Genomic DNA, 26,575 nt, shown 5'->3' on the forward strand with positions numbered 1-26,575 from the left:
CATATGCCCTCTGGGACCTTGCAGCTTCTTCATATGGTGAACCTCAGAGATTCCACATCATCACTTACCATCTGACAGTTAGTTTACAAAGATAAAAAGTAATGATATATGTACTTTCTTTCATTCTCAATTTAAATGTTGCAAATAAATCTTAAAATTGCAAGTGTTTGAGTATTTTATTAATTTTACAGATGGAAGTTATATTTAAACTTATTAAGTGAAATAATTGCTGGGTTTGTTCCTTGTTTCTGTCCATATAATTTAGAGTAAAAGGCCTGTGCTCAGTCTCTTCTGTTCAAGCTTTCAAATTCCTTTGACAGACTGGATGTGAAATTCAAAAGCCATTAATTTGATGTGTTAATTTTGCACTTTTTGACTTACTGCAAAGATCTTATAGTTTCCATAGCAACTATAACCTATCCAGATTGTGTAATATTCTTTACAGTATTAAAATAAAACTATGCAATTACATGAGCTTCTGGACTGCTTTGTCTAGGGGAACTGAGGATTGAAATATTTCTGTTGAAAAAATTATAGTTGCATGTGAAAAAATTTTCAGAAAGCTTTTATAATTTTGCTTAAAGAATACATCAAACTTAAATATTTAGCAAGAGATATCTGATAGATAATTTAATTATTAACTGTATAAAATTTACATTGTAAGCATTGCGTTGAGCTTCTCAGGCACATGTGCTCTCACTCATGTACCCACAAATATATTTAAGGCACAGAAGGAACACTTGGCTTTGATTACATTCAATCACCTGCAGTTTGTGCTTCTTAGTGGCTTCTGAGTGGTCTGAAAAGTCTACTTTTATGTTTGGACAAAAAACAGGGTGGAGAAAAAGGAAAAAAATGATCATTTAAGCTTTCCTTATTTTTGACTTTGCTCTTTAAAACATGCCTGAGCTGTCACTTTGAAAATACTAAAGATTGTTTTAGTAGGTATTTTCAGAGTATCAATTTATTTTGGTTTTTTTCTTTTTACCCCAATTCTAATTTAAAAGGCAGTATAATATTAGCACTAAAGTTAGTCGACATAACTTCCTTCATCTTAATGTAACTGTTTTTAATTTTTTGTATTGCCTTCAACATATTTGTAGATGTATATTTTTATATAGTATAATTTGCGTATTTTCTCAGTAGCATATGGTACACATTTTCCACGTTTCTAATGACCTTCTAGCCATCATTTTAAAAATTGTATCATAGTCCATCTTGTTGACATACCTAGTATGTTTTGTTTGTCAAAATACTGTTTAATTATTTCCTGAATGCTATCTGTTGGAAGAAAAATGGATATAATTTTCAAAATCATTGTGAGGGAAAGTAACCATAACTCAATTATTTGCTTATAGATGATTGTAAAAATCTTCAAAAGGGATGTAAAATGGTGTTTTAAAATGCGGATTTTTGAATAACATCCTAAACTGCTCTATCTGCAGGTCAACACAGAATGGGGAAAATGAGGAATAGCTAGGTAGACAGATATGACACTACTTTGGCGCTATATTTGACAAAAACATCATGACATGGTGGTACTTTGCTGAGACTGTAATACGATCAAAAGACAAAACTTGAAAGGCATGGATTTAACTCCTCTTATAAGAACAACTCACAATATGAACTATAGTTATGACATTCAGCAGAGACCTTTGTGTGGCTGGTCCTGATTTCAGCACTCTTGAGAATGCTTACTGTACTTACTGTATTATAGTAGCTGCTCATCTCATACTATTAATATTTTAACAGAATGTTTCACTGGTTTTTGAACTGCTGTATTCTCTTGGTTAAGCAACTTAGTAACTATTGGGATTTCCCAGAATTCCTAATACTACGTGCATTGTTTGAAAAATCCACTTTAGGTACTGGATTTCTCCTAGTGTTCCTGAGAATGACATGTTGGTGGCTAGAGCTTTGAAGTCTTTAAAAGACTTTTGATTGAGGTCCTCGGGCTTTTGAATGTCCCCATCCTAAGTGAGATACAGTGTGTTTCAGTGGGTTATCATTCCTATAAATGCTTCTTATACTATGAAATTACTTTAAATGAATCTGGGAGTTTATGTCTGTCAGTTTTTTTGTAGTGAATGTCTGTAACAGAATGCTTTATGTAGACTCCAGATAATTAAGACAGGAGTGGAATTATCTTGCAATATGTTTGAGTTTATATTTATGCTTGTTTACTCTTTGAAACTAGTGCTGTGTTTAGTATCCTGTTCTGTTTCAATTTTGAGTTTTGTGTTTTGGCTCTGTCTGATGTTTTCATTGTGACATGAATTTCTTTTGGTATTTCATATTTCTGTAGTTGAAATATTATCAAAAATAATAAGCAATGCATGGCATAGTGAGGGTGTTTACATATCACTGAGAAATTAAGTGCGTTTCCATTGTTTTTGTAGTTATAATTTTGAATCTGAAAGTGATATTTGGAAAAATAATGTTTTTTTGTTTATGTGCAGAAAAGATGAAAAGGAATATGCATTGAAGCAAATTGAAGGCACAGGAATATCCATGTCGGCTTGTAGAGAGATTGCAGTAAGTGGATACAAATATAGTTATTTATTATTGATATTGGGTGATGATTTATTTTAATATAAAAGAGTTTCATTAATATATATAGTGAATGTTTATTTTATATATGTTTAAGAGTATTTTATGTAGAATGAGAAAATCTGCATAAACTTTTTATTTTATTTTTAAATTTTGAGACAGGATCTTATTTTGTTGCCCAGGCTGGAGTGCCCAGGCTGGATCACAGCTCACTACAGCCTGGACCTCCCAGGCTCAAGCAATCTTCCTGCCTTAGCCTCCCAAGTAGCTGGGACTACAGGCATGTGCCACCACACCTGGCTAATTTTTTAATTTTTTTGTAGAAAAGAGGTCTCCTTGTGTTACCTAAGTTGGTCTCAAACTTCTGGGCTCAAATGATCCTCTCTCCTTGGCCTCCCAAAGTGCTGGAATTAAAGGCGTGCGCCACCACACCTAGCCCATAAAGTTTTTAGTTAACTTGAAAGTCATCTTTGAATATCCTCTTATATGACATTTAAGATTTGTGATCTCAGTAATACTGAACAAAATGATTTAATTTATTAAAATTGTGATGGAATTTTAATTAGTAATTTAATTAATGTCGATTTTTCTGTAGCTTTAGGACTGATCTTTATAGAGTAAGGGGTCATACTATTAAATCTTATTCACTTTAAATACTATTTCTGAAATATATAATATAGTGAGATTTTATTAGTCACCAGAAAATAAGACCATTATAATAATAGGATAATCCCTTAAAGAAAATAGTTCCTTGTTTTAGTCTTTATGTATCATACTAGTACATTTAAGAAATGATTGTCCACAAGAGTACCAAACATTTAATGAGTGTTTACTAGGTACCAGGCTTACTAAGTGCTTTCAAGTATTAATTCACTTAATTTTCACAACAGTCTGTGAAATAAAATTTTAATATCCCCATTTTACAGATCAGAAAACAGAGGCAAAACTATAATTATAGCTCAGAAGGCTTACTATTACTATTATATTACCTTATTTTAGTTCTTCAGTAAAGGTTGCTAATTAGGGCTTTACCATAATATCACATCTATTAGAGATGTTTGTCTCTAAATTGTTAGATATTTATTTAAATAATTGTTACTTAATAATTGTTAAATACTTATATTGTACATATCCATTAGGAATTTCTGTCTCCAAGTTAATAACTACTACATATATTGCCCAGAGTTCCATGTTTCTGCTTCACCTGCATGGAAACACTCCTTCATCGCTTTTAGTCATAAGAAATGTGGTGCAAAGAACACATGGGGTGGGAAATCTCTATACCTGGATGTCTGTCTGCCTTAGTAGCTAAGTAGTGATGAGTTCCAGTTTCATCTGTTAAATAAGGGAACTCTTAGGTCACTTCTAATCATACTTTCTTTAATTCTAGAATGGGAGCCTCTCCCCGGACTGTGCATACTTCGAGGGGCAGACCTTGTCTTTTTATCTTTAGTTCCTACCATAGTGTCTTGACACAGCAAGTGTGCCATAAATGTTTCTTGAATAATTAAATGAATGAACAGAATAAAAAAATTCTACCAGTGGTCCACAATTCTAAATTTGTTACTTTTATTTTAAATTTTTTTTTTAGAGACAGGGTCTTGCTCTGCCACCCAGGCTAGAGTGCAGTGGCTTAATCATAGCTCACAGTAACCTTGAACCCCTGGCCTCAAGCAATCCTGCCTTGGCCTCCCAAAGTGTGGGATTGCAGGCGTGAGCCACCATGCTTGGCCCTATGTTTGCTTTAGGATGCACATTATTTGAAAAAATTCTAATTTGGTTATTTTCCATTGATTATAAAGTGGTAGTTGTGGCTGGGCGCGGTGGCTCACACTTATAATCCCAGCACTTTGGGAGGCAGAGGGGTGGATCACCTGAGGTCAGGAGTTCAACACCAGCCTGACCAATATGGCGAAACCCTATCTCTACTAAAAATACAAAAATTAACCGGGTGTGGTAGCATATGCCTGTAGTCCTAGTTACTTGGGAGGCTGAGACAGGAGAATTGCTTGAACCTGGGGGGCAGAGATTGCAGTGAGCTGAGATTGTGCCACTGCACTGTAGTCTGGGTGACAAAGCGAGACTGTCTCCAAAAAAAGAAAAAAAAAAAGTTTGAGGGAGGTATTATTTGTAATGTTTTACCAGATAAGCATTTGGTAAGTGATTTTTTTCACATTTTAAAATCCTCACGTTATCATATCAACCAATATAAATATTATTGGTGTGCTATTTTTCTGTGTTAGAGTACTGTAATTTAGCACAACATTTTCAACCCTGCCTTCCATGAATTAATTGGGTAAATAGCTGAAATTTTAGGTATTGATTAATAGGAAATGATAACCTAATTATAAATGTCCTTTTTGAAACAGAGACTTCTATGTGCCAAGGAATCCATGGGCATGTATGTCTTTATATAAATTTGGAATGTGATGGAGAAACTTAACTCTTAAAATCTGTTACAGCCTTCATTCTTTTTTTTTTTTTAATTTTTTTTTAGGGAGACAGAATCTTGCCTTGTCACCCAGGCTGGGTTGCAGTGGCACAATCTTGGCTCAGTGCAATTTCTGCCTTCTGGGTTCAAATGATTCTCCTGCCTCAGCCTCCCAAATAACTGAGATTACAGGCATGCACCACCATGCCCAGCTAATTTTTTGTATTTTTAGTAGAGACAGGGTTCCACCAAGTTGGCCAGGCTGGTCTTGAACACTTGACCTCAAGTGGTCCACCCACCACAGTCTCCCAAAGTGCTGCAGTTACAGGCATGAGTCACCACTCTCAGCCATAGCCTTCATATTCTTATTGAGAGTTTGCCTAATAGAACTTTAGAAAGTGTGCAGTTTCTAGATTGAATAGCATTTTATGAATACCCTAAATACTTAACCCCAACATGATAGGGATTTTCACAACAAGTTCAGCATGGATGGTATTTCATAGTGACTATGCATATATATCTTATACATTAAGCCCACTAACACAGTTTTTTAATTATTGTTTTATGTATTTGTCCTTTACATCATATTGAAGAAAAGAGTTACAGACAAAAATACATTTATGCTTTCTTTTCTCTTTGCCTATGTCATTATTTTTCCTGGTGTTATTAATTTCTTGTGTGGATTTGAGCTACTGTATAGAGTCCTTTCATTTTAGCTGAAAGCCTCCTGTTAGTATTTTTTGTATATCAGGTATACTAGCAATAAATTATTTCAGTTTTTGTGTCTGGGAATGTTATAATTCTTTTTCTGTCTTTACCCAGCTCTCCTTGATTTTTGCAATATTAGTGTTGTTGGATGTAGAATTCTTGGTTGATAGTCTTTTTCTTTCACACTTTGACTGTGTCATCTCTGCATTCTGTCCTCCGTGGTTTCTGATGAGAAATCAATTGTTAATCTTGAGAATCCCTTGTATATGAAGAGGGTTTTTCTTTTTTCCTCTTGTTGATTTCAAGATTCTGTTTTTGTCTTTGGCTTTGACAGTTTGACTATGATGTGTCTTGGTGTGGATCTCTGAGTTATCTTACTTGGAGTTTGTTGAGCTCCTTGGATGTGTAGATTAATGTTTTTCATCAAATTTGAGAAGTTTTCAGCCATCATTTCTTTTTTTTTTTTTAATTGCATTTATTTTATTTTGTTTTGTTTGAGACAGGATCTCACTCTGTTGCCCAGGCTGGAGTGTAGTGGCATAATCATGCTTACTGCAGCCTTGACCTGCTGGGCTTAATCAGTCTTACCACTTCAGCCACCCAAGTAGCTGGGACTACAGGTATACACCATCATGCTCAGCTAATTTTTTTTTTTAAATTTTTTGTGAAGATGAGGTCTCACTACGTCGCCCAGGCTGGTCTCAAACTTCTAAGCTCAAGTGATCCTCCTGCCTCAGCCTCTGAAAGTGCTAGGATTAAGTGTGTGAGCCACTGCACCCCACCACAGTCATCATTTCTTCACATAATTTCTCTTTCCTTTCCTTTCTCTCTCTCCTATTGCAGCTCTCATTATACATATGTTTATAGGCTTCATGGTGTCCCATGGATCTCTCTCCAAGGCTCTGTTCATTTTTCATCATTCTTTTTGTCGGTCAGACTGGATACTCTTATTGTCTGTCTTTAAGTTTGCTGATTCTTTCTTCTGTTGTTGAGCTCCTCTGGTGAAATTTTCATTTTAGTTATTATTTGTTTAGTTTTCCTGGTGGTGGAAGGACAGAGTATGTAAGGGAATCGAGAGTCAGAGAGGTTAAGAGGGACTGGTAGATTGGGGAGAATGGAGGCAACACCATAAAGAGTAGATAGGGCTTGTTCTCTGTCGTCTTCCTTCTATATACCATTATATTACCTAATACCTAGTATTTTCTAGTTCATATAGGCACACATAGCTGAGAGGATTTTAAAGCAGAAATAATTAGGAATGAACATTTCACTTATAACTTTAAAATGTGAGACTGTGATTGCAGAATAACTCTTGAGGATATAGTTGGATGCTGGGAAAATAAGTTAAAGAGCTTGTAATCATGGAATAAACTTGGAAGAAGTACAAGTGTACAGAAAGGAAAAAAGTTTAAGAATGAAATGTGTTATTACCTCAAGTCTCACTAAAAAAGAATGTCGTGTCACATTTTAATTTCATTTGAACCTTACTGACCAAAGGCTCATTATAACCTCATACCTTTGTACAGTGCTTTACACTTTACATTATATCACAACAGGGAGTAATTCTGGGTGATTAAAATACCAGGATCATGTGAACATCAGCATTTTTAGCCTGGGATTACAGGGAAGTTCTAATATAAAGTCTATTACATTTGTAGCCCCTGTGATCTTAAGGTTGGTAGGTTGAAAACGTGGTAAATACTATTAATTCAAATCCTATTCATTTGTTTTGTGATTATGGTATTAAAATATGTTTGTCATAAAATTAGCAGACAATATAGAAAAAGGCTGGTAAAAGCACCTGTTATGCCAGCACTCAGAAGTAATCATTTGTTTGTATATTCTTCTAGACTTTTTTCTTTGTAAAAATACACAGAATTTTCCCCCCACAAGAGCGGAGTCCATTAATTTTCATGAAATATAATTTAATCTGGAATAATACAAATGTAAATTTCAAATTTATTAATCATTCTGGGTTTTGTAGGATATAAAGATTATAAGATTATTACCCTGGAGTCTAGGTGTGGTGGCCCGCACCTGTGATCCCAGCACTTTGGAAGGCTGAGGTGGGATGATTGCTTGGGGCCAAGAGTTTGAGATCAGTCTGGACAACATTGTGAGACCCTGTCTCATTAACAATAATAATAATAATAATAATTAGCTGGGCATAGTGGCACTCACCTGTAGTCCTAGCTGCTTGGGACGCTGAGGTGGGAGGATTGCTTGAGTCCAGGAGTTAGAGGTTACAGTGAGTTACGATTGCACCACTACACTCCAGCCTGAGTGACAGAGCGAGACCCCCATCTCAAAAAAAAAAAAAAATATATATATATATATATATATAAAATGCAATAAAATATATTACTCCTTAGTACTTCTAACAACATCGAGATATTTCCAAATGAAGTGAAGAGCAAAATTAGGGAAAATTAGGGGGAACTAGGGTGAAGGGCATAGGTTGAGGAGATGTCTTAGTCTGTTTGAGCTGCCATAACAAAATACCATAGACTCGGTGGCTTATAAACACCTATTCTGACAATTCTGGAGGCTGGGAAGTCGAGGATCAAGGCCCATTCAGTGTCTGCCCATTCAGTGTCTGGTAAGGGTCCACTTCCTGGTTCACAGATGGACGGCCATCTTCTCCCTATGTCTCCACATGGTGAAAAGGCAACCATTTCTCTCAGATCTCTTGCATAAGGGAACTAATTCCGTTCATGAGGGCTCTGTCCTTGTGACCTAGTCACCTCCCAGAGGCCTCATGTCCTGATATCATCACTTTGGTTAGGGGTTAGGATTTCAACATGTGAATTAGGGAGGGCAAGGGGCATAAACATTCAGTTTATTGAGGAGGGAAGAGAAATAGGGAAATACTGACTTTTTGCAGACTGCTGCTTCCCTCAGCTCTGGCTTGGGTTGCTGATTAACTCCACTCCCTCATTCCCTCTGCTCAGTTCTTTCTCAGTGTATATATCCATCAGTATCCCAGCATTGATGCTTCTGTGGTGAGAGGCAGGATCGGCAGAAAGGGGCTGTCACCTGCCGTTCTTCCCCATAATGCCCAGCAGACAGGGTGGTGGGAGCAGCACTTTTCTTTCTTTTCGTCTCTTGCCACCATGGTGGTGTCGCAGGCTGCTTTGTAAACTTCAGTGGAATGCTTGGAACTTTCCTGTTGGCATAAAGGAATAAACCTTTGCTTTGTTAAATTTGTAAAGTGGAATTGATAGAATGTATGTTTGCTTAGGATTCCTCTGAAAAAAACTCTAAAATGTCTATGAACCAAGGCTCTAATTCTTATTTATTTAATTTCTACCAAATTATTAAATTTATTTCTTAAATTTCTTTCTTAAAATTATTTTCTTAAATTTTATATATTGCAAGTTGAGACATATCTAGTTTTATTAAGATTATTTAATTACATCATCTCAGTTGTTTTTATGTTTTATTTGTTTGTTTATTTATTTTTGAGACAGAGTCTCACTCTGTTGCCCAGGCTGGAGTGCAGTGGCACGATCTCGGCTCACTGCAATCTCTACCTCCCAGATTCAAGTGATTTTCCTGCCTCAGCCTCCTGAGTAGCTGGGATTGCAGGCATGTGCCACCATGCCTGGCTAATTTGTGTGTGTGTGTGTGTGTGTGTTTTTAGCAGAGACGGGGTTTCACCTTGTTGACCAGGCTGGTCTCGAACTCCTGACCGCAAGTGATCTGGTCACCTTGGCCTTCCAAAGTGCTGTGATTACAGACGTGAGCCACCACACCTGGCTTGTTTTTATGTTTTACACTGAGTGCAAGTTTCTTTTTCTTTTTAGATATGTGTGCAACTTTATGAAAGTATAGATTAGTGGAAATAGATGTGTGAATCAAGTATTTTACCTTTTCTATGAAAGAGACAAAATCAAAGTTTAGTATTGAGATTTTTAAAAAACACTCAAAGTAGAAAAATAATTTTTTTTTCAGACTTTTAACATGATGTTCTGTAACAGTTATTTTCTTTAAAAGTTTGGCATGGTTTTTAAGAGATTAGAACTAAGTAAATTATATGTGAAATTTCCCTTGAGCAAGATCTGTTCTTTGGTGTGATCCTTGTGTTTTCCTTAAAAACAAACAAAAATTTTACTTTTGGAGTTGAAGACTTAGCATGGATATTTCCTTATGAAAAATGTGGTTTTTTTCCTTGCAATATATGGTGATAGTTAATATTTTTCTCAAATATATATTTAGCCTTCTTGGCAAAATAAAGACTTTCTGCCAACTCGTATACTTAAAAATGAAATATTGTAAGAGTTTGGGATTGGAGTTCGCTATTATTTTAGGAGGATTCTGAGAAACTAGTACAAGGTCAGTGCCTAGGGAGGAACTACACGGTAGCATTTTTTAATTTCCTTTTAAGACCTGAAAAGGTACAAGGAGCCAGCCAGCAAATAGAACCTCCAGTCCTATGGTGTATCTGTCTGTTGTCTGCTCTACTATGCCTGTTAAGTCATGAGTCTTTTCAAAGATGTGTGTGTGTATGTATACACCTATTGGACTATTTTTCAAGCTACTGTGTTTCCTAAGTGACATATCTTTATGTTGTCAGAAGGTGATTTAAACACCCATTATTGCCAGTAATAGAAAAGAGGTGGGCCATACAGGTTTCTGAGGTTTTGTTCCTTCTCACTTTTGTGTTGCTAACTTTTGTGAGAAGGAACAGTTTGAAAAAAGATACCAGCTTTGCTCGTCAGTTTCTGATGTGTGTGTGTATTTGTGTGTGTTATGGTAAGGGAAGATGGGATGGTGTGGTAACACAAGTCATAGGTGTAGCTGAAAACTTTTCCATTTCCGCCACCCTAGGGGAATAGACTAGTTAGCTGTTAGCACAACCTTTAGGCTAGTGTGGTAGCTGCAGATGCTTTCCTTCTTTGAAGAATTGGTGGGTTACGATGGAAAAGTTGGCTTTCTGCTGTGTCAGTATCCTTCCCTACTGAGTACATCAGTAGAGTTATTTTAGTTCTCCTAAAAATATAAAAATTAGCAATTTAACATTCCTGCTCTAAGCAGTTAGATTTAATTGGCTATTAATTCTGTATTTTTAATGTTTATTTTTCTCTTGAATAATATTGAAGCAAAGTTGTGCTAGTGATATAAATGCAGAGTGAAAGACTGAAAATAAATCTGATACTGGTATGTGAGGGGCTTGGCTCAGAGTCTGAATATAAATGTGCAGTAAATGGTGCTGGTTTTTGTTGTTGGTATTATTATTGGTAATAACTTTTTCCTATTTAAACTCTAAGCAAAGAAAATAGCTTAACTTGTTTTCACTGTGGTCAAAGTAAGTTATTCTTAAGACCATAAATTTCATTTTAGAATGTGTTCTTATAGAAGATACCAAACTATAAAATTTAACGTAAACTTAGTAATTCCAGATTAAAAATAGGAGATTGAAGTGATAAAACTAAAAAAAATGTATATTTTTAAATATGCCTTTGGCTTTAAATTGTAAGGTGGGAAAGAACTTGGACTTTGGGTTCGGATAGACTTGGGATTGTATCTGGATTCCAATATTATCCTGTAAATCTTTGGCAAGTTACTATTAGTATCTGGACCCATTTGCTAGGTAGCAATAGAGATGAAGTGTTTTTGTTGTTGTTGTTGTTGTTTTTTGTTCTTTTTTTGAGATGGCATTTTGCTCTTGTTGCCCAGGCTGGAGTGCAATGGCGCGATCTTGGCTCACTGCAACCTCTGCTTTCCAAGTTCAAGCGATTCTCCTGTCTCAGCCTCTCGAGTAGCTGGCATTACCATGCCCGGCTAATTTTGTATTTTTAGTAGAGACAGGATTTCTCCATATTGGTCAGGCTGGTCTTGAACTCCCAACCTTAGGTGATCCGCCTGCCTAGGCCTCCCAAAATGCTGGGATTATAGGCGTGAGTCACCGTGCCTGGCTGAGATAAAGATTTTAAAGGGGAATCAGTTATGTTTTGATTTCCTAGTAAGGCTGGCACTGCTGAGAGAGTAGGCCGTGCAGCAGTTCATAGGTTCCTCAGATTCTCAGACTCTCTTTCCTTGCTAAATTTTCAGGTCATTCTCAGCTCCACCCTATAACCACAGTATCACCTGAATCTCATGAAATGTTTTGGCAAAGCACTTCTTTTCCAAAGATGTTCAAAAATCTTCTGAGTTACCAGGAGGAAGTGGTTGCCTGTGAGGGCAGAGTCTTACTCTTGCATATATTTTAGTGATATATACTATATATAAACTCTTGGATTACAATATGGATGAGTTCTACTTTTATTCTAGTTTGTTCTTCGGGCTACTTATTCTGCTTAATTTGGGTTTGGAATTAAGTATCTCAGTCTGTACAACCTATTTTTTAGTTTCTTGATTTAAAATAATTATTAATACCATAAGCAACTGTCAATAGAATTTATCTAATTTCTGTGAGTCTTAGTTTCTTCATGTCTAAAATGGGAGATTTTTGGCATAGATTTACTGTGACTTAATGAAATTTAGCTCAGAGTTTGTATCCGATATATTCAGTATTGAATCCTTGGAATCTGTCTATACAGTGCTTGGAACAAAGTGGGCTGTTAATAAATTGTTAAATAAATACAAGAATTTACTTGAAATTGTTATTTTAACAATATTAGTAACATCATAAGGGAGTGGTATTCTGATAAAGTTTTTTTTTTTTTTTTTTTGGTAGTAGAAGATTTTAAGCTTTGTGTTTAGGCATATTCTTATTTGAAATATAAACTTAAATTGCGTGGTGGCTCATGCCTGTAAACCCAGCACTTTGTGAGGCTGAGGCAGGAGGATCGCTTGAGCTCAGAAGTTTGAGACCAGCCTGGGCAACATAACAAGACCTAGTCTCATTAAAAAAAAAAAAGAAGAAGATTAAAAATTAAATTTTGTGGACTATTATCTAAAATTTTTGATCCATTCTGATTTTCCTTTCCATAACCATGTATGATTTAATGAATAAGGGGTGGAAAATAATCATTTGAATATAAATTACTTGAGTAGGAATTTGAGACCATTACTATTCAAGTAATTATTTGAATAATATTTACTATTGTACAAATCACTATTCAAGTAATTTAATTTTTCATTTAATATTTGAGTATCTGTTATAATCTAGGCATTGTGCTAAATGCTGAGGATATAGTAGTGAATACAGTTTTTCCCTTTCCCTCAAGAAGTTTATAGTTTTGGAGGAGACAGACAAGGAAACCATTTTCAACACTGTGTAATCAGTACTGTGACAAAGTTAAGCACAGTGTGCTGGAGGAGCACCCAGCTCATACTTGGCAGTCTGGGAAGACTGTTTGGGGATTTTGTGGTAGCATAAATTTGAAAGTCTAATAGGAGCTAGCCAGGTGGAGGAGAAGGGAGAATGTAGAAGGACATTTGGTCTGAAACAGCATGGAGGATAGCCCAGACGTGAGAGAGAGAGAGAGAGCAGTGCTCACCCTCTTAGTTTTATGAATAGTATTTGAGGAGTTGACTGCTTTAATTTTCAAGCCTCCAAATTGTAGTTATTAAAACAGCAATGTATAAATGTTTGTTGTGTTCCGCAAGTAAAATTTTGGGGCTTACTGCTGCATCTGGGGTTACCCTCACTAATATGTGGAGGATAGAGGTACTGTTAAAAGTTGATAAAACGGCTGGGTGTGGTGGCTCATGCCTGTAATCCCAGCACTTGGGGAGGCTGAGGTGGGCGGATCACTTGAGCTCAGGAGTTGGAGACCAGCCTGGGCAACATGGCGAAACCCCATCTCTACTAAAAATACAAAAATTAGCCTGAAGTGGTAGTGGGTGCCTGTAAGCCCAGCTACTTGGGAGGCTGAGGCACAAGAATTGCTTGAACCTGGGAGGCGGAGGTTGCAGTGAGCCAAGATTGCGCCACTGTCCTCCAGCCTGGGTGACAGGGGAGACTGTCTAGAAAAAAAACAAAACAAAAAAACACCAAAGTTGATGAAACAAAAACTTATATGAATAATAATTTTTGAAGTAAACAGTAGATGAACTAAAAATGATCAAAAGGAGAGGAATGATGGAGATGGGAGGTAAATGAGCTACAGTTTCATCTATTATGTCAGAAAATCAATAATGTTTAAAGTTGGTAAGTCAAGAATAGTGGTATAAACACTTGAAGATAGAAAATACTCAAACAAAAACCAGAAAAAGTTAAAAAATAGTTGCATATGGGAAAGGTGAAGTATGGATCAGAGGATTATTTATTTGATTATAATCTCTGCTACTTTTTTGTATTTTAGCGATATATGTAATATATATTAAAATAATTTAGTAAAAATTAAACTGAACTAGATTTTAAAAATACTGTATCTCCACCAGAATGGCTAAAATGAAGAATACCGATAACACCATTGTTAATAAGATTATGGAGTAACTGGTACTGATGGAAGCATGAAATGGTATAGCCACTTGGGCAAAAAGTTTGCAGTTTCTGATGAATTTATACATACACGTATTGCATGATCCGGCAATTCCATTTTTAAGTAATTTGTATCCAAGAGAAGTTAATGCACATGACTACAAAAAACTTGTACAAGGGTGTTCATAGCAGCTTTATTCATAATAGCCCCAAACAAGGGAAAATCCAAATATTCAGCCATAGGAGAGTAGATAAATAATTTATGGTGTATCCATAGACTGGATTACTATTAAACTCTAAAAAAGAAAATCGATGTACTTAATAACTTGGACGAATCTCAGAAACATTAATTTAAATAAAAGAAGCCAGACACAAAATAACACATATGGGTATGGTTTTATTTATATGAAATTTAAGAGCAGACAGAAATACCTATTGTGATAGAAATCAGATAGTGGTTGCCTTGGGTGGGGAGGAGGGTTGAGTGGAAAGGAGTTCACAGAAACTTTACAGGGTAATGTAAATGTTGTATGTCTTCTGTCGCCCAGGCTGGAGTGCAGTGGCGCCATCTTAGTCCACTGCAACCTCTACCTTCCTGGGTTCAAGCGATTCTCCCGCCTCAGCCTCCCAAGTAGCTGGGATTACAGGTGTGCACCACCATGCCTGGCTAATTTTTGTGTTTTTCATAGAGATGGGGTTTCACCATGTTGGCCATGCTGGTCTCACACTCCTGACCTCAAGCGATCTGCCCACCTCAGCCCCCCGCAAAGTGCTGGGATTATAGGTGTGAGCCACCCTGCCTGGCCAAAATGTTGTATATCTTGGTTGGTGGTCACACAGGTGTTTATATTCGTCAAAATTCAAGCTGGTCACTTAAGACTTGTACATAATTTACTGTATGTAAATTATGCCACAATAAAATACTAATAATTAAAAAATGTCTGTTACAAGATAAAGACTAGAGAGATTGGTTCTTTAAAGGAATGGAAGAAGTCTAATATGGTTGCAAGGAAGAGTTGAGGGTAGAAAGGTTAAAATGTTAGGCTGGGGCCATCTTGAATGACTTTTTTTCTTGCTTTGTTGCCCACGCTGGAGTGTGGTGGTGCAATCTCTGCTACTGCAACCTCTGCCTCCCAGATTCAAGCGTTTCTCATGCCTCCCGGGTTCAAGCGATTCTTTTGCTTCTTGTGCCTTAGCTTCCTAAGTAGCTGGGATTACAGGCATGCACCACCATACCCAGCTAAATTGTTTTTGGTATTTTTAGTAAAGATGGGGTTTCGCCATGATGGCCAGGCTGGTCTCAAATTCCTGACCTCAAGTGATCCACCTGCCTTAGTCTCCAAAAGTGCTGGGATTACAGGCATGAGCTACCATGCCCAGCCCTACCTTGAATGACTTTGTAAAAACAGAGGAATTGGAGAGAAGTATTTGAGATTTAAGAGAGATTTAGGAAACAAAACTTTTAGTGATGATTTCTCTGTTAGCAGGATGACGCAGTTTACTGAGCAGAAGAGCCAAGGTGGGTGAGATGGGGAGGGTTGGGTAAAGATGGTGACCTGAATTTCACAGATCTGATTGCTTAGTTTTGGGAAAGATATAGAAGATTATATAATAATAATACTACAACTAGAAATATAATAATACTATCACCTTTCAAGGCATTATTATTGTGTAAATTATGTGTCCCCTTCTGTTCCAACCATTCATTAGCCCTTCTCATTTGTCTTTATGAAGAGATACATGATTTGCCATTCATAGTCTATGCAAAATACAACTATTGAACATTGGGTAGTCTACTCAAATAGGATAGAAAAATAGTTGAATGGTTTTATTCAAGAAAATGACTGTCAGTATGTGTCTCCATATTTAATTTTAATGGCCAGTCATGTAGTATTGAAATAGTCAGTTAGACTCTTTGATGAGAGAGACTGGAAAAGACCCAGTGCTACTATATTTTTCTTTTCTAAAAATTGAGATACAATTCACATACCCTAAAATCAGTCCTTTTAAGGTATATAATCCATTGGTTTTTAGTGTTTTCACACATTGTGCAACTATCACCACTGTCTCATTTCAGAACATTTTCACCATCCCATAAAGAAACTCTGTACCCAGTAGTAGTCATTTCCCATTACCCCTTCCCCTCCCCAACTCAGCCCTTGGCAACCACTAATTTAAATCTGCTTTCTGCCTCTATGGATTTGCCTATCTGGTATTCTTTTGCAGTTAGCCTGTCTCCAGCATCATCACAGCCAGTAATCCCACACTAAAGGTTGTGAAGATTATTTCTCCTTGAGTCATTCTATAATCCAGTGATTTTCAGATTTTATGGCCCTATGTATCACCTGGGGATCTTGTTAAAATGCTAAAACGCAGATTCTCGTTCAGTAGGCCTGGGGAAGAGCCTGATATTCTAAATTTCTTCCATTTGTTTTTTTTTGTTGTTGTTGGTTGAAACAGAGTTTCGCTCTTGTCACCCAAGCTGGAGTGCAATAGTGCTTTGCTCACTACAACCTCTGCCTCCCAGGTTCAGATGTTTCTCCTGCTTCAGCCTCCCAAGTAGCTGGGATTACAGGCATGCGCCACCACGCCCGGCTAATTTTTGTATTTTTAGTAGAGATGGGGTAGCACCATGTTGTCCAGGCTGGCCTCGAACTTGTGACCTCAGGTGATAGGCCTGCCTTGGCCTCCCAAAGTGCTGGGATTACAGTTGTGAGCCACTGTGCCCAACCAATATTTCTAATAAGCTCTTAGGTAATGCTGATGCTGCTGGTCCAAAGGTGACATTTTGACTACTGAGGTTCAAAGATGCCTCAGAAGCAGAAGAAATTTAATTGTAAACATACATGAATTTTTGAGTAGCAGCTGGTACTAATCTAGAGGAAATTATTACAATCTATTGAGTTTAATAGTGTTTCTTTGTTAATTGTCTTTCAAAGGGATTACTTCTACCCTACATTGTAACTATCTACATGTTATGGGACAGTTTATGGGCGTATTTGTATCCATAATTAGGTTAGTGAAATCAAATAGTAAAGAAAGCTGAGTTAGAACTTAATCCACAAGTATAACTTTGTTGTTTAAACATCTTCTGATATTCAGCTCTAATTCCTTTTTGAAAGAAACTTTTCTACAGATTTTGTGTTAGATTACTGGTAGTCTCAAATGAGTTCTCTAACCATCCAATTCTGCATGGCTTCCTTGCGTTGTCTTTGGGTTGATTAGGATTGCCAGGAAGTAAAATAGCCACTATAGCTACTTCCTTTTTCAAGTCATTCAAGTTAAGCTTAATGTAGAAAAACTTTGTGAGACTTCATTAAAATTCCTCCCTACTCTCCAATTAGAGTATAATAAATCCAATCAAGACCGACTCTGGATTTGGCTGTTAGTACTCCAATGAAGGCAGAAATGGGGACATAGTTAACTACAGCAAGGCTTATTTTATACAAGTAAAGAGCCTTGCTTCTAACAATGGAGGTATGAAGCTATTTAGTCTTGGGCCATCTATTGCTCTCAGTCTGAGACCCAGTTGTATAACTCGATGGATTAATATTTCCAAATTAAATAAAACTGAATTGGGTACAGTATTGTGCTCCTGTAGTCCTGGCTACTTGGGAGGCTAAGGCAGGAGGTTTGCTTGAGCCCAGGAGTTTGAGGCTGCAGTGTGCTACATTTGTGCTTGTGAATAGACTCTGCACTCCAGTCTGGGCAACATAGCAAGACCTAGTCTCAAAAAATAAAAATAAAGTCTGGGCGTGGTGTACCTGGTGGCATGTGCCTATAGTCCCAGCTACTTGGGAAGCTGAGGCATGAGACTCACTTGAACCCGGGAGGCAGAGGTTGCAGTGAGCTGAGATTGGCAGACTCCCAATCTCAGCCTGGGTGGCAGAGCGATACTCTGTCTCAAAAATAAATAAATAAACAACAAAATAACATAAAATAAACTCTGGTTAAAATTTTCCATGTTCTTTATCTTAGTGTAAAAGTGTCTTAATATTTATCATAGTATGAGTACACAGTTTTTTCAGTAACCTCTTGTCCAATAGAAGGTAGACATTTTAAGTAATCAATACGTATTTATTTAGTTCTACAAGCAGTGGTTTGAGGGAGCAAATTAAATTAAGGGTAAAAAGCATGGGTTTTGTGCCTGACAAATTTAGGTTCCTGTCCTAGCTCTTTTACTTACTGGGTCTGTGATCTTGTATAAATTACTAATCTCTTTGCATCTGTAAAACTAGGGAGAATAATAGTTACTTATCTGTGGAAAGCACTTAACATAGTGCCTGGCATATAGGGTTCATTAAATATTAGATTCTATTATTATTAATCATTCAGTAGGTATACAGTGCTTATTCTATGTGCTAGGCACTGTAAGTCTTTCAGAAGAGATTAATGAGCAAATATTCACACGAATATTTACACAAGATGATAAGAGCCAAGGAAAAGCATAGTATCATGGAAAGATAACAGGAGAAAGATTATCTAACTTTAGGGCATCAAGGAGGATTTCCCCAAGAAAGTAACATTTGTGCAGAGATTTGAAGGATGAGTGGGAGCTGATTAGTCAGAGTAGAGGGAACATTGTGTATTAGCATGAAGCAGCATGCCACATTTGAGAGTGTAGGAGATGCTGGTGTACCTGGAGTGATGAGTGAGGATGAAAGTGACCTGAGAGAGGAAGACCCCCTAACAGGGCCAGGCCACATGCAGCTGTGTGGGCTGTGTTAATAATCTTGGGTTTTAGCAGGGAAATGACACAGTCAAATTAGTTTGATTGATACCACTCTGGCTGTGGTATCAATAGATGAGAGTAAAGATGGAGGAGAATATGTAGGGAGAGTAGTTAGAAAACCATTCCTGCAATCAGGCTAGGGAAGATAGACAGAAGTGGAAAAAAACTTAGAGATTTTTCATGAGGGCAGATGGATAGAAACTGTTGAATTGGATATGGGCAGCAAGGGAGACAGGTGGCAAAGATTTCCATTTTTTCTTGCTTTGGCAACTCATTTGACTGCTAATAGATAGCATGTATTCTCTCTCTCTCTCTCTCTCTCTCTAGATGGAGTCTCGCTCTATTGTGCAGTGGCACAGTCTCAGCTCACTGCAACCTCCGCTTCCCAGGTTCAAGCAATTCTGCTGCCTTAGCCTCCTGAGTAGCTAGGATTACAGGTGCACGCCACTGTGCCCGGCTAGTTTTTGTATTTTTAGTAGAGACAGGGTTTCACCATGTTGCTGAGGCTGGTCTTGAGCTCCTGACCTTGTGATCCCCCACCTTGGCCTCCCAAAGTGCTGGGATTACAGTTGTGAGCCACCGTGCCTGGCCTTTCTCTCTTTTTTTTTTTTTTTTTGAGACAGGGTCATACTTAGTTGCCCAGACTGCAGTTCAGTGGCCTCGATTTTCTGGCCTCCAGTGATCCTCTTCAGTTCCCTGAGTAGCTGGGACAGTAGGGATTTGCCACTATGCCTGGCTAGTTTTCTTTCTTCTTCTTCTTCTTCTTTTTTTTTTTTTTTTTTTCCTGTGTTTTAGTAGAGATGAGGTCTCGGTATGTTGTCCAGGCTGGTCTCAAACTTCTGGGCTCAAGTGGTCTGTCCGCCTCAGCCTTCCAAAGTACTGGGATTACAGGTGTGAGCTCCTGCACCTCGCCCAGTTGCTCTTCTTGAGAGAGGAATTCTAGAAGAGAACTAAGATGGAGAGGGCAGACAGAGATTTTCTTTTTAAAAAGACATCTTGAGTTTGAGATTCCATTGATACATTTAAGAGGAGGAAGAGATGATTATGATCTCAATCGTGAAGAGGATTATACAAGAGCAATATATGACATGGTTCTTTCCATCATGAACCTTATATGCTGGTCTAGAAGATAAAACACATTTTTGAATATAATTAATACTACAAGACTGTAATTGAAGGCATTCTGAAAGAGTAGGTACAGTAAGTAGAGTGAGGCCACTTTGGACATGGTGATCTCAGAGTTTCAAAGATAAGGAAATAGTTAAGATGGGCTTTAAAGGATAAGTAGTGTAGGAGGGAGGGAAAAGCACTCTAACAGTAAATGGAAAAAAAGGTAAGTGGTGAAAGGGGTGTGGCGAGGATATGGGTGGTTAGTTACTAGTTATAGAGCAATTTAGTATTCATCACAGCTCAACCAAGAATCTTTTGTATGTAATAATTTGACTTTTATAATGTGTTTTCATATATCTCATGAGAAATGGTCTTATATAACCTAATTCTGTCTTATGTCTCTGTCTTTCCTACTTATTGAAAAGTTCATATTATTGAAACCCAGTATTCTATTGTTGACCTATAATAGAACTATAAATATTATTCTCTGACAGAATGTTATGAAGATGTGCCACTGAATAATAGTTGTTCTTTCCAGCTTGATTATCTTAGGGGAAAAATGGCATGTGATTTAATTTATATGAGAGTACCTTGTAGACTTTATGGGATTATGAAAATGCAAAGTATTGTTATTAATCCTCCCATATATTCCTTGTTACTCTTCAGAACTTAGAAGTAAATATTTTTTGCTCGTAGCAAAATGACTGCAATCAGTGAACTTTTTTCCAGCACCTTTGTCTAAGCCTGGAGTCTAAAAAGCCCAGCTCTCTGTAGGCCAGGTTCAATTTTGGAAGTGTGTGGTAATCTTTCTTTCCCACTCAATTGTGGTTTTGTTTGCTATTAACAAAAATATAGTTTTTTATTAACAGATAAAATAAGTGTAAACCACTAGTTCAAAATATTTTTCTAAATTACTCAATTAAGATTTAAGATCCCTCCTACCCCATTCACTTAGGTATCTATAACTGAGGACATTTTCTAAATGGAACATTTTCAGGCATTACTTATGTATCAATTATTACTTAATAATTCTCCCATTTTCTTTATGCTCAAGTTGAAAGAACACTTATATTTGATTCAGAGGGCTTTCTAGGACTATGAATAGAGATAGTGTTTCAGAATTTCAACACACCAGAGTCCTTTCCTTTCTCCTTTCTTGGAACAAGGACCTGGTAACATCTGTTTATTCTTACTCAAAATGCTTGCATTAACTTACCTTTGCTAATTATCTCCTAAAGTATTCCCTAATATTCTCCTTCCCAAGTACAGAAAAAGTATGTGAAATGCTTAGTTGCTGTCTGATTATAACATGATTATAACAGTTACATCATGAAATACTAGGATTATCTTTTTTCCCAATCAGATAAGAGTAGTTTTCCTTCATTTTTCTTTACCTCATTATTCTTTGAAGCTACTGGTGTTTTAAAAATGGTATTAAAATGTTGTTCCCATAGCAACACCCTACTAGTTTCTTATGGAAAACATGGCATGTTTTACAAGTTGGATTGAAAAAAAAAGAAATGCTTTCTGGAAGAGTTTATTTATAAACTCAAGCCAATAGAACATAACTGTTTATTTCTTTTAGAAGCATTGTTAAGCAGAATGTAACAAAGGATTTTACACTTTGATGTAAATAAAGTGCGCTTCCTATCTTGCTTATGTAAAAGTTATCTTTGAATTTGTATTAAGTCAACATTTCCCCTCTCATAATTAGACTTGAACAATTTAAATAAAAAACTTAAGTACTGCTAAATTTTAGTGAACTAATTTCTAGGTTCTATTTAAAGGTGCTTATTATCTGTACCCAGAAGCTGATTGGCTGCTTATGAGACTGTTAGTGCAATGCCCATATTACCCTTGTGATGATTTCTCAGCCAGTTAGGCTGCATGAGGGATGGTGGATTTTGTTCAGAATCTGTTTCTTTCTCTCTCTGTCTACTGATTTTGTAAAATCAATGCTAAGATATTTTAAATCTTTTTGCATTTAAATTGTATAAATTATGTTACCCATTTTATGCTGTTTCTGACTATCTGTGTTTAGTAATACTAAGTTTCATCTCAACATTTGAGTTATTTTCCTGAGAGGGTTTAGGGAAGATATTATATTTATAATTAAAATTATTAATCCCATGTTTTCCTCCTCTTAGTTCTGTCTCGCTAAATTTAATTTCTATTACCTCAGTCTTTTGAGATTTTTTAACATCCAAAAGCATGATTTATTCCATATTCTAGCTTGGCTACCGTTCTCTGTCCTTTGTTGCTGTGGTTTTTGAAAGCTACAGAGCCGTAAGATATCCTTTGAAACTAACATACATTATATTTTATGGAGGTTAGATTTAGTGTACTTCAATTATTTGCTCATTCAACAAATTCTAGATGCTGGAGATATAATAGTGAAAAATGCATACAATAGTAATTCTGTGCTATTGGAACTCACATAGTATGTATCAGTTGGAGACACTTTGATTTTGCTCACTTGGCTGTATTCATTTCTGTATTCATAGTGCCATTTTGAAAGACTCCAATAGCTGGTACCCTTCCTATATCTGTATAATTGAGAATTCTGAGTAATTTTGTATATTTCATTTTCCACCTAGGTGTTCATATATTAATACTTCTAATATTGCACTGTAGTTTTAGACATACTTAATTCCAGCACAGAAACAATAAAACAAAAGATCTTATCTAGCTATCTAATAAATTTAGAAGAGATCTTTTATGTAATATGTGAAGATTCACCCTACTTGATTGCCAAGTCTTCTATGTTTTTTCTTTCAAAAAGCTTTTCAACTTTAGCTTTTTCATTTTTACTTTTAGTGTGCCTTTATTATCTTGTTGTGCCTAAGCTTTAGTGTTCTGTTCTCCTTGCCTCTCTGCCAGCCTATCCTAAACAAAGCCACTGGACTGATCTCAAATTTTAGATACAGTTGTGTCACTCTTCTGCTCCAGAACCTTTCTACGTAGACCCAGGACTATACAGTACAATTTGGGGAGGAAGATTGGACAGCTCACCTTGATGTCCCTAAGGATGAGCAGGGCATTGTGGTCAGTCATACTCTCTTACCACATTATGTAGTTGTTTGGTTGATATGTTGTTGTTGTTGTTGTTTTTAAGATGGAGTTTCACTCTTGTTGCTCAGACTGTAGTGCAATGGGGCGATCTCAGCTCATTGCAACTTCCGTCTCCCGGGTTCAAGCGATTCTTCTGCCTTAGCCTTCCCAAGTAGCTGGGATTACAGGCATGCGCCACCACGCCTGGCTAATTTTTATATTTTTAGTAGAGGTGGGGTTTCTCCGTGTTGATCAGACTGGTCTTGAACTCCTGACCTCAGGTGATCCACCCACTTTATCCTCCTAAAGTGCTGGGATTAAAGGTGTGAGCCACTACGCCTAGTCTTGTATTTTTAGTTTCTCTGTGTTTTTTTTCCAGATATTGAAGAGATAGAAAGGATCTTCCTGAATAGTAAAGCTAGAGAGGTTATTTTGGATCTAGTTTCTATTGCCTTGAGTCAGGGATTGCAATTTAATAAAATTTTATGTACTTTGTTTCATTTATAATGGCTAGTTTTAAAAATTACTTTCTTTTAAACTAGTTTTTTTTTTTTTTTAATGGATGTTGGTATGTCTTCCAGTCTTAGCTTGTGCAGTAAATGATTACTATCAATTGTAAACCACATATAAAAGACATATTCAGTGTTATTGGATTTTGTTAATGATTTTTTTCTAGATAACGGAAAGAGAATATTCTAATAGCAAGGGAAGAAACATCACAATTTATATTAACAACTTAGCTAGCTAGCATTTGAGCCTGTGGGCATGGCTTTGTTCACACAATTTCTGTGAGACTTATTTAAGAGCTGAAGTATAAAAAGGCCTTTAATTGTCATTTGTGAAAATCAGGAGTAATTAGTGTAAGTTTGTTTTATTTAGAACTTTTGGTGGTGGACACAAGAGAAAATCCATATGTAATTTTATTGCATTTAACTTTGTTGGTGTTGTTGTAGGTCAGGAGCCTAGCATTGTTTAGACTAAAAAATATCCAATTTTAGAGACAGGGTTAATTTTTTTCCCCTAATATATATATTATTGTTAATACTGCTGTTTAACACTCATTCCAAAACTTAGTGGCGTGAAACACTCTTTATATTATGCACATCGATTCTGCAAGTTGTGTCCTCTGAAAGGGCACAGTGGGGAGAGGTTTTTCTCAGCCTTGTGGTGCCTGGGATCTCAGTTGGGAAGACTGGAAAGTTGAGATGGACACACTTGACTCCTGGGGACCAAAATAGTTTGTTGACTTGTTCACCAACGTGTCTGGTACCTAGACTAGGACTGTTGACTAGACTGCCTTTATGTGGCCTTGCTTGTGTATAACCTGGCGGCCTCAAGTGTTAAAGTGAACAACGACAAATCTGCTTTTTTTTTTTTTTTTTTTTTTTTTTGACAAAGCCTTGAAAGCTGAGCATTGTCATTTCCACAACATTCTGTTGGTTACAAGTGTACACGCAGACAGAGGAGGGGAATTAGACTTCATCTCTTGCTGAAGGAGTTGACAAGGTTTTGGAAGAGCATGTGGTACAGAGATACTGTTGTGACCATCTTTAGAAAAGACATTCTGTCACAATAGTTAAGTCTAATAGTTGCCACTGTTGTTTGTTTTGAATGTGTATTTTATAATAACATTAGAGATAGAAGATCAGGAATCCTTTTTTTTTTGAGATAGGATCTCACTCTGTTACCCAGGCTGTAGGGCATTGAAATGATCATGGCTCACTGCCACTGCAACCTCCCCAGACTCAGGTGATCCTCCCACCTCACCCTCCTGACTAGCTGGGACTACAGGCATGTGCCACCATGCCTGGCTAATTTTTGTAGGGACTGGGTCTCCTCATGTTGCCTAGACTAGGAATTCTTTATCTTACTCTAGGACTTTGAGGAGGGGTCTGTAAACTGAAAGTTGACAATATTTTTTTATAAACTATTTTTAAAATGTATTTTCCTATTAATTTGAAAATTAAATATTTAAAACTTCTTTTTTTTTTTTTTTTAAACAAAGATGAGATCTCACTATATTGCCTAGGCTGGTCTCAAACTCCTGTGTTCAAGTGATCCTCCTGCCTTGACCTCCCAAAGTGCTAGGATTACAGGCATGAGCCCCGTACCTGACTAAAACATTTTTTTTAAAGTCAGAATTGCTTAGGAATTTGTTTCCCATCTCTTACTTTAAATAAGTATAGGGTGCTCACTTTGGCAGCACTAAAATTGGAACTATACAGAGATTAGCATGGCCCCTGTGCAAAGATGACATGCAAATTTGTGAAGAGTTCCATATTTAAAAAATAAAATAAAATTTAAAAAACCCCACAAGTATAGGGTATTGTGGATTGCTAGCATATCCATTTAGATTATGTGCAGTTTTAATTATTGCTATATGTGAAGACTGTATAAAACAGTTTCCCATTGAGAAGAATCATTTAAAATTTACCATGTCAGATGTATTATTCAGGTTCTAGTTTAAATCTAAAAAAATCCTACACATACACAGATAAGAGAAATTATAAGAAGAGAAGAAAAAGTAGGATAAGTGTCCTTTGATGTTACTCTTTTTTTTTTTTTTTTTTTTTTTGAGGTGGAGTCTCACTCTGTTGCCCAGGCTGGAGTGCAGTGGCATGATCTCAGCTCACTGCAACCTCCACCTCCCAGGTTCAAATGATTCTCCTGCCTCGGCCTCCCGAGTTGCTGGGATTACAGGTGTGCACCACCACGCCTGGCTAATTTTTGTAGTTTTTGTAGAGACGAGGTTTCACCATGTTGGTCAGGCTGATCTCAAACCCTTGACTTGTGATCCGCCCGCCTTGGCCTCCAAAAGTGCTGGGATTACAGGTGTGAGCCGCCACGCCCGGCCTGATCTTAGTCTTAAGAATGAATGTACAAGGAAATGCAAATCATGTTTTTCTTATCTGGCAAGAGTCTTATTAATGGAAGCAAGAGGTCAACAGAGCTGAAGAAAACCCTTATATGTGCCTAGCCAGAAAATATTGGGCGTTGGGAATCCTTTTATCTGATAAGGAGGTGGCTTAATTTGAAAAGGCTGGGGACCTTACCTCAACTTGAATTTGTGCCCCCACAAAAGCCTTATCTTAGAAAGTCTTGCAAGCAAAAGAAATTATATGATTGGAGAGGCCTTGGTGAAGTCCTCCAAACTCTGGATGGTTTGTGGTTGGGTGCAGGGGAACAATGAAGACCTCTAACATATGGTATTACTCCCCTAGAATTGACTTTTTTTTTTTCCTTGCAGTCTCTCAAATCAAGGTTTTATTAATTTATTTATTTCTATTTTTATTTTTTTGAGACAGTCTCACTCTGTCCCCCAGGCTAGAGTGCAGTGGTGCAATCTTGGCTCACTGCAACCTGCACCTCCCGGGTTCAAGTGATTCTCCTGCCTCAGCCTCCTGAGTAGCTGGGATTACAGGTGCCTGTTACCACGCCCGGCTAATTTTTTTGTATTTGTAGTAGATACGGGGTTTCACCATGTTGGTCAGGATGGTCTTGAGCTGCTGACTTCAGGTGATCCGCCCACCTTGGCCTCCCAAAGTGCTGGGATTACAGGTGGCTGGGCCACCTCGCCTGGCCCCAAATCAAAGTTTTAAAGGAATTGGCAACTGTGCCATTT

At 37.0% G+C, this 26,575-nt stretch overlaps 1 protein-coding gene and 1 pseudogene across 5 annotated transcripts in view; both read left to right on the forward strand.

Moving 5' to 3' along the window:
• CDK19 (cyclin dependent kinase 19) overlaps positions 1-26,575 on the forward strand; it is a 218,374-nt gene that overhangs the window by 71,554 nt on the left and 120,245 nt on the right. For all 5 annotated transcript variants that reach the window (XM_023206026.3, XM_023206028.3, XM_023206029.2 and 2 more), the window contains one exon: positions 2,460-2,535. In XM_023206026.3, the coding sequence (XP_023061794.1) occupies positions 2,460-2,535 (76 nt within the window). The remainder of the gene's footprint in view (positions 1-2,459; positions 2,536-26,575) is intronic.
• On the forward strand, positions 25,141-25,238 carry LOC111538654 (annotated as a pseudogene).

The sequence above is a fragment of the Piliocolobus tephrosceles genome, chromosome 5 (assembly GCF_002776525.5).
Source record: "Piliocolobus tephrosceles isolate RC106 chromosome 5, ASM277652v3, whole genome shotgun sequence".
NCBI lineage: Eukaryota > Metazoa > Chordata > Mammalia > Primates > Cercopithecidae > Piliocolobus > Piliocolobus tephrosceles.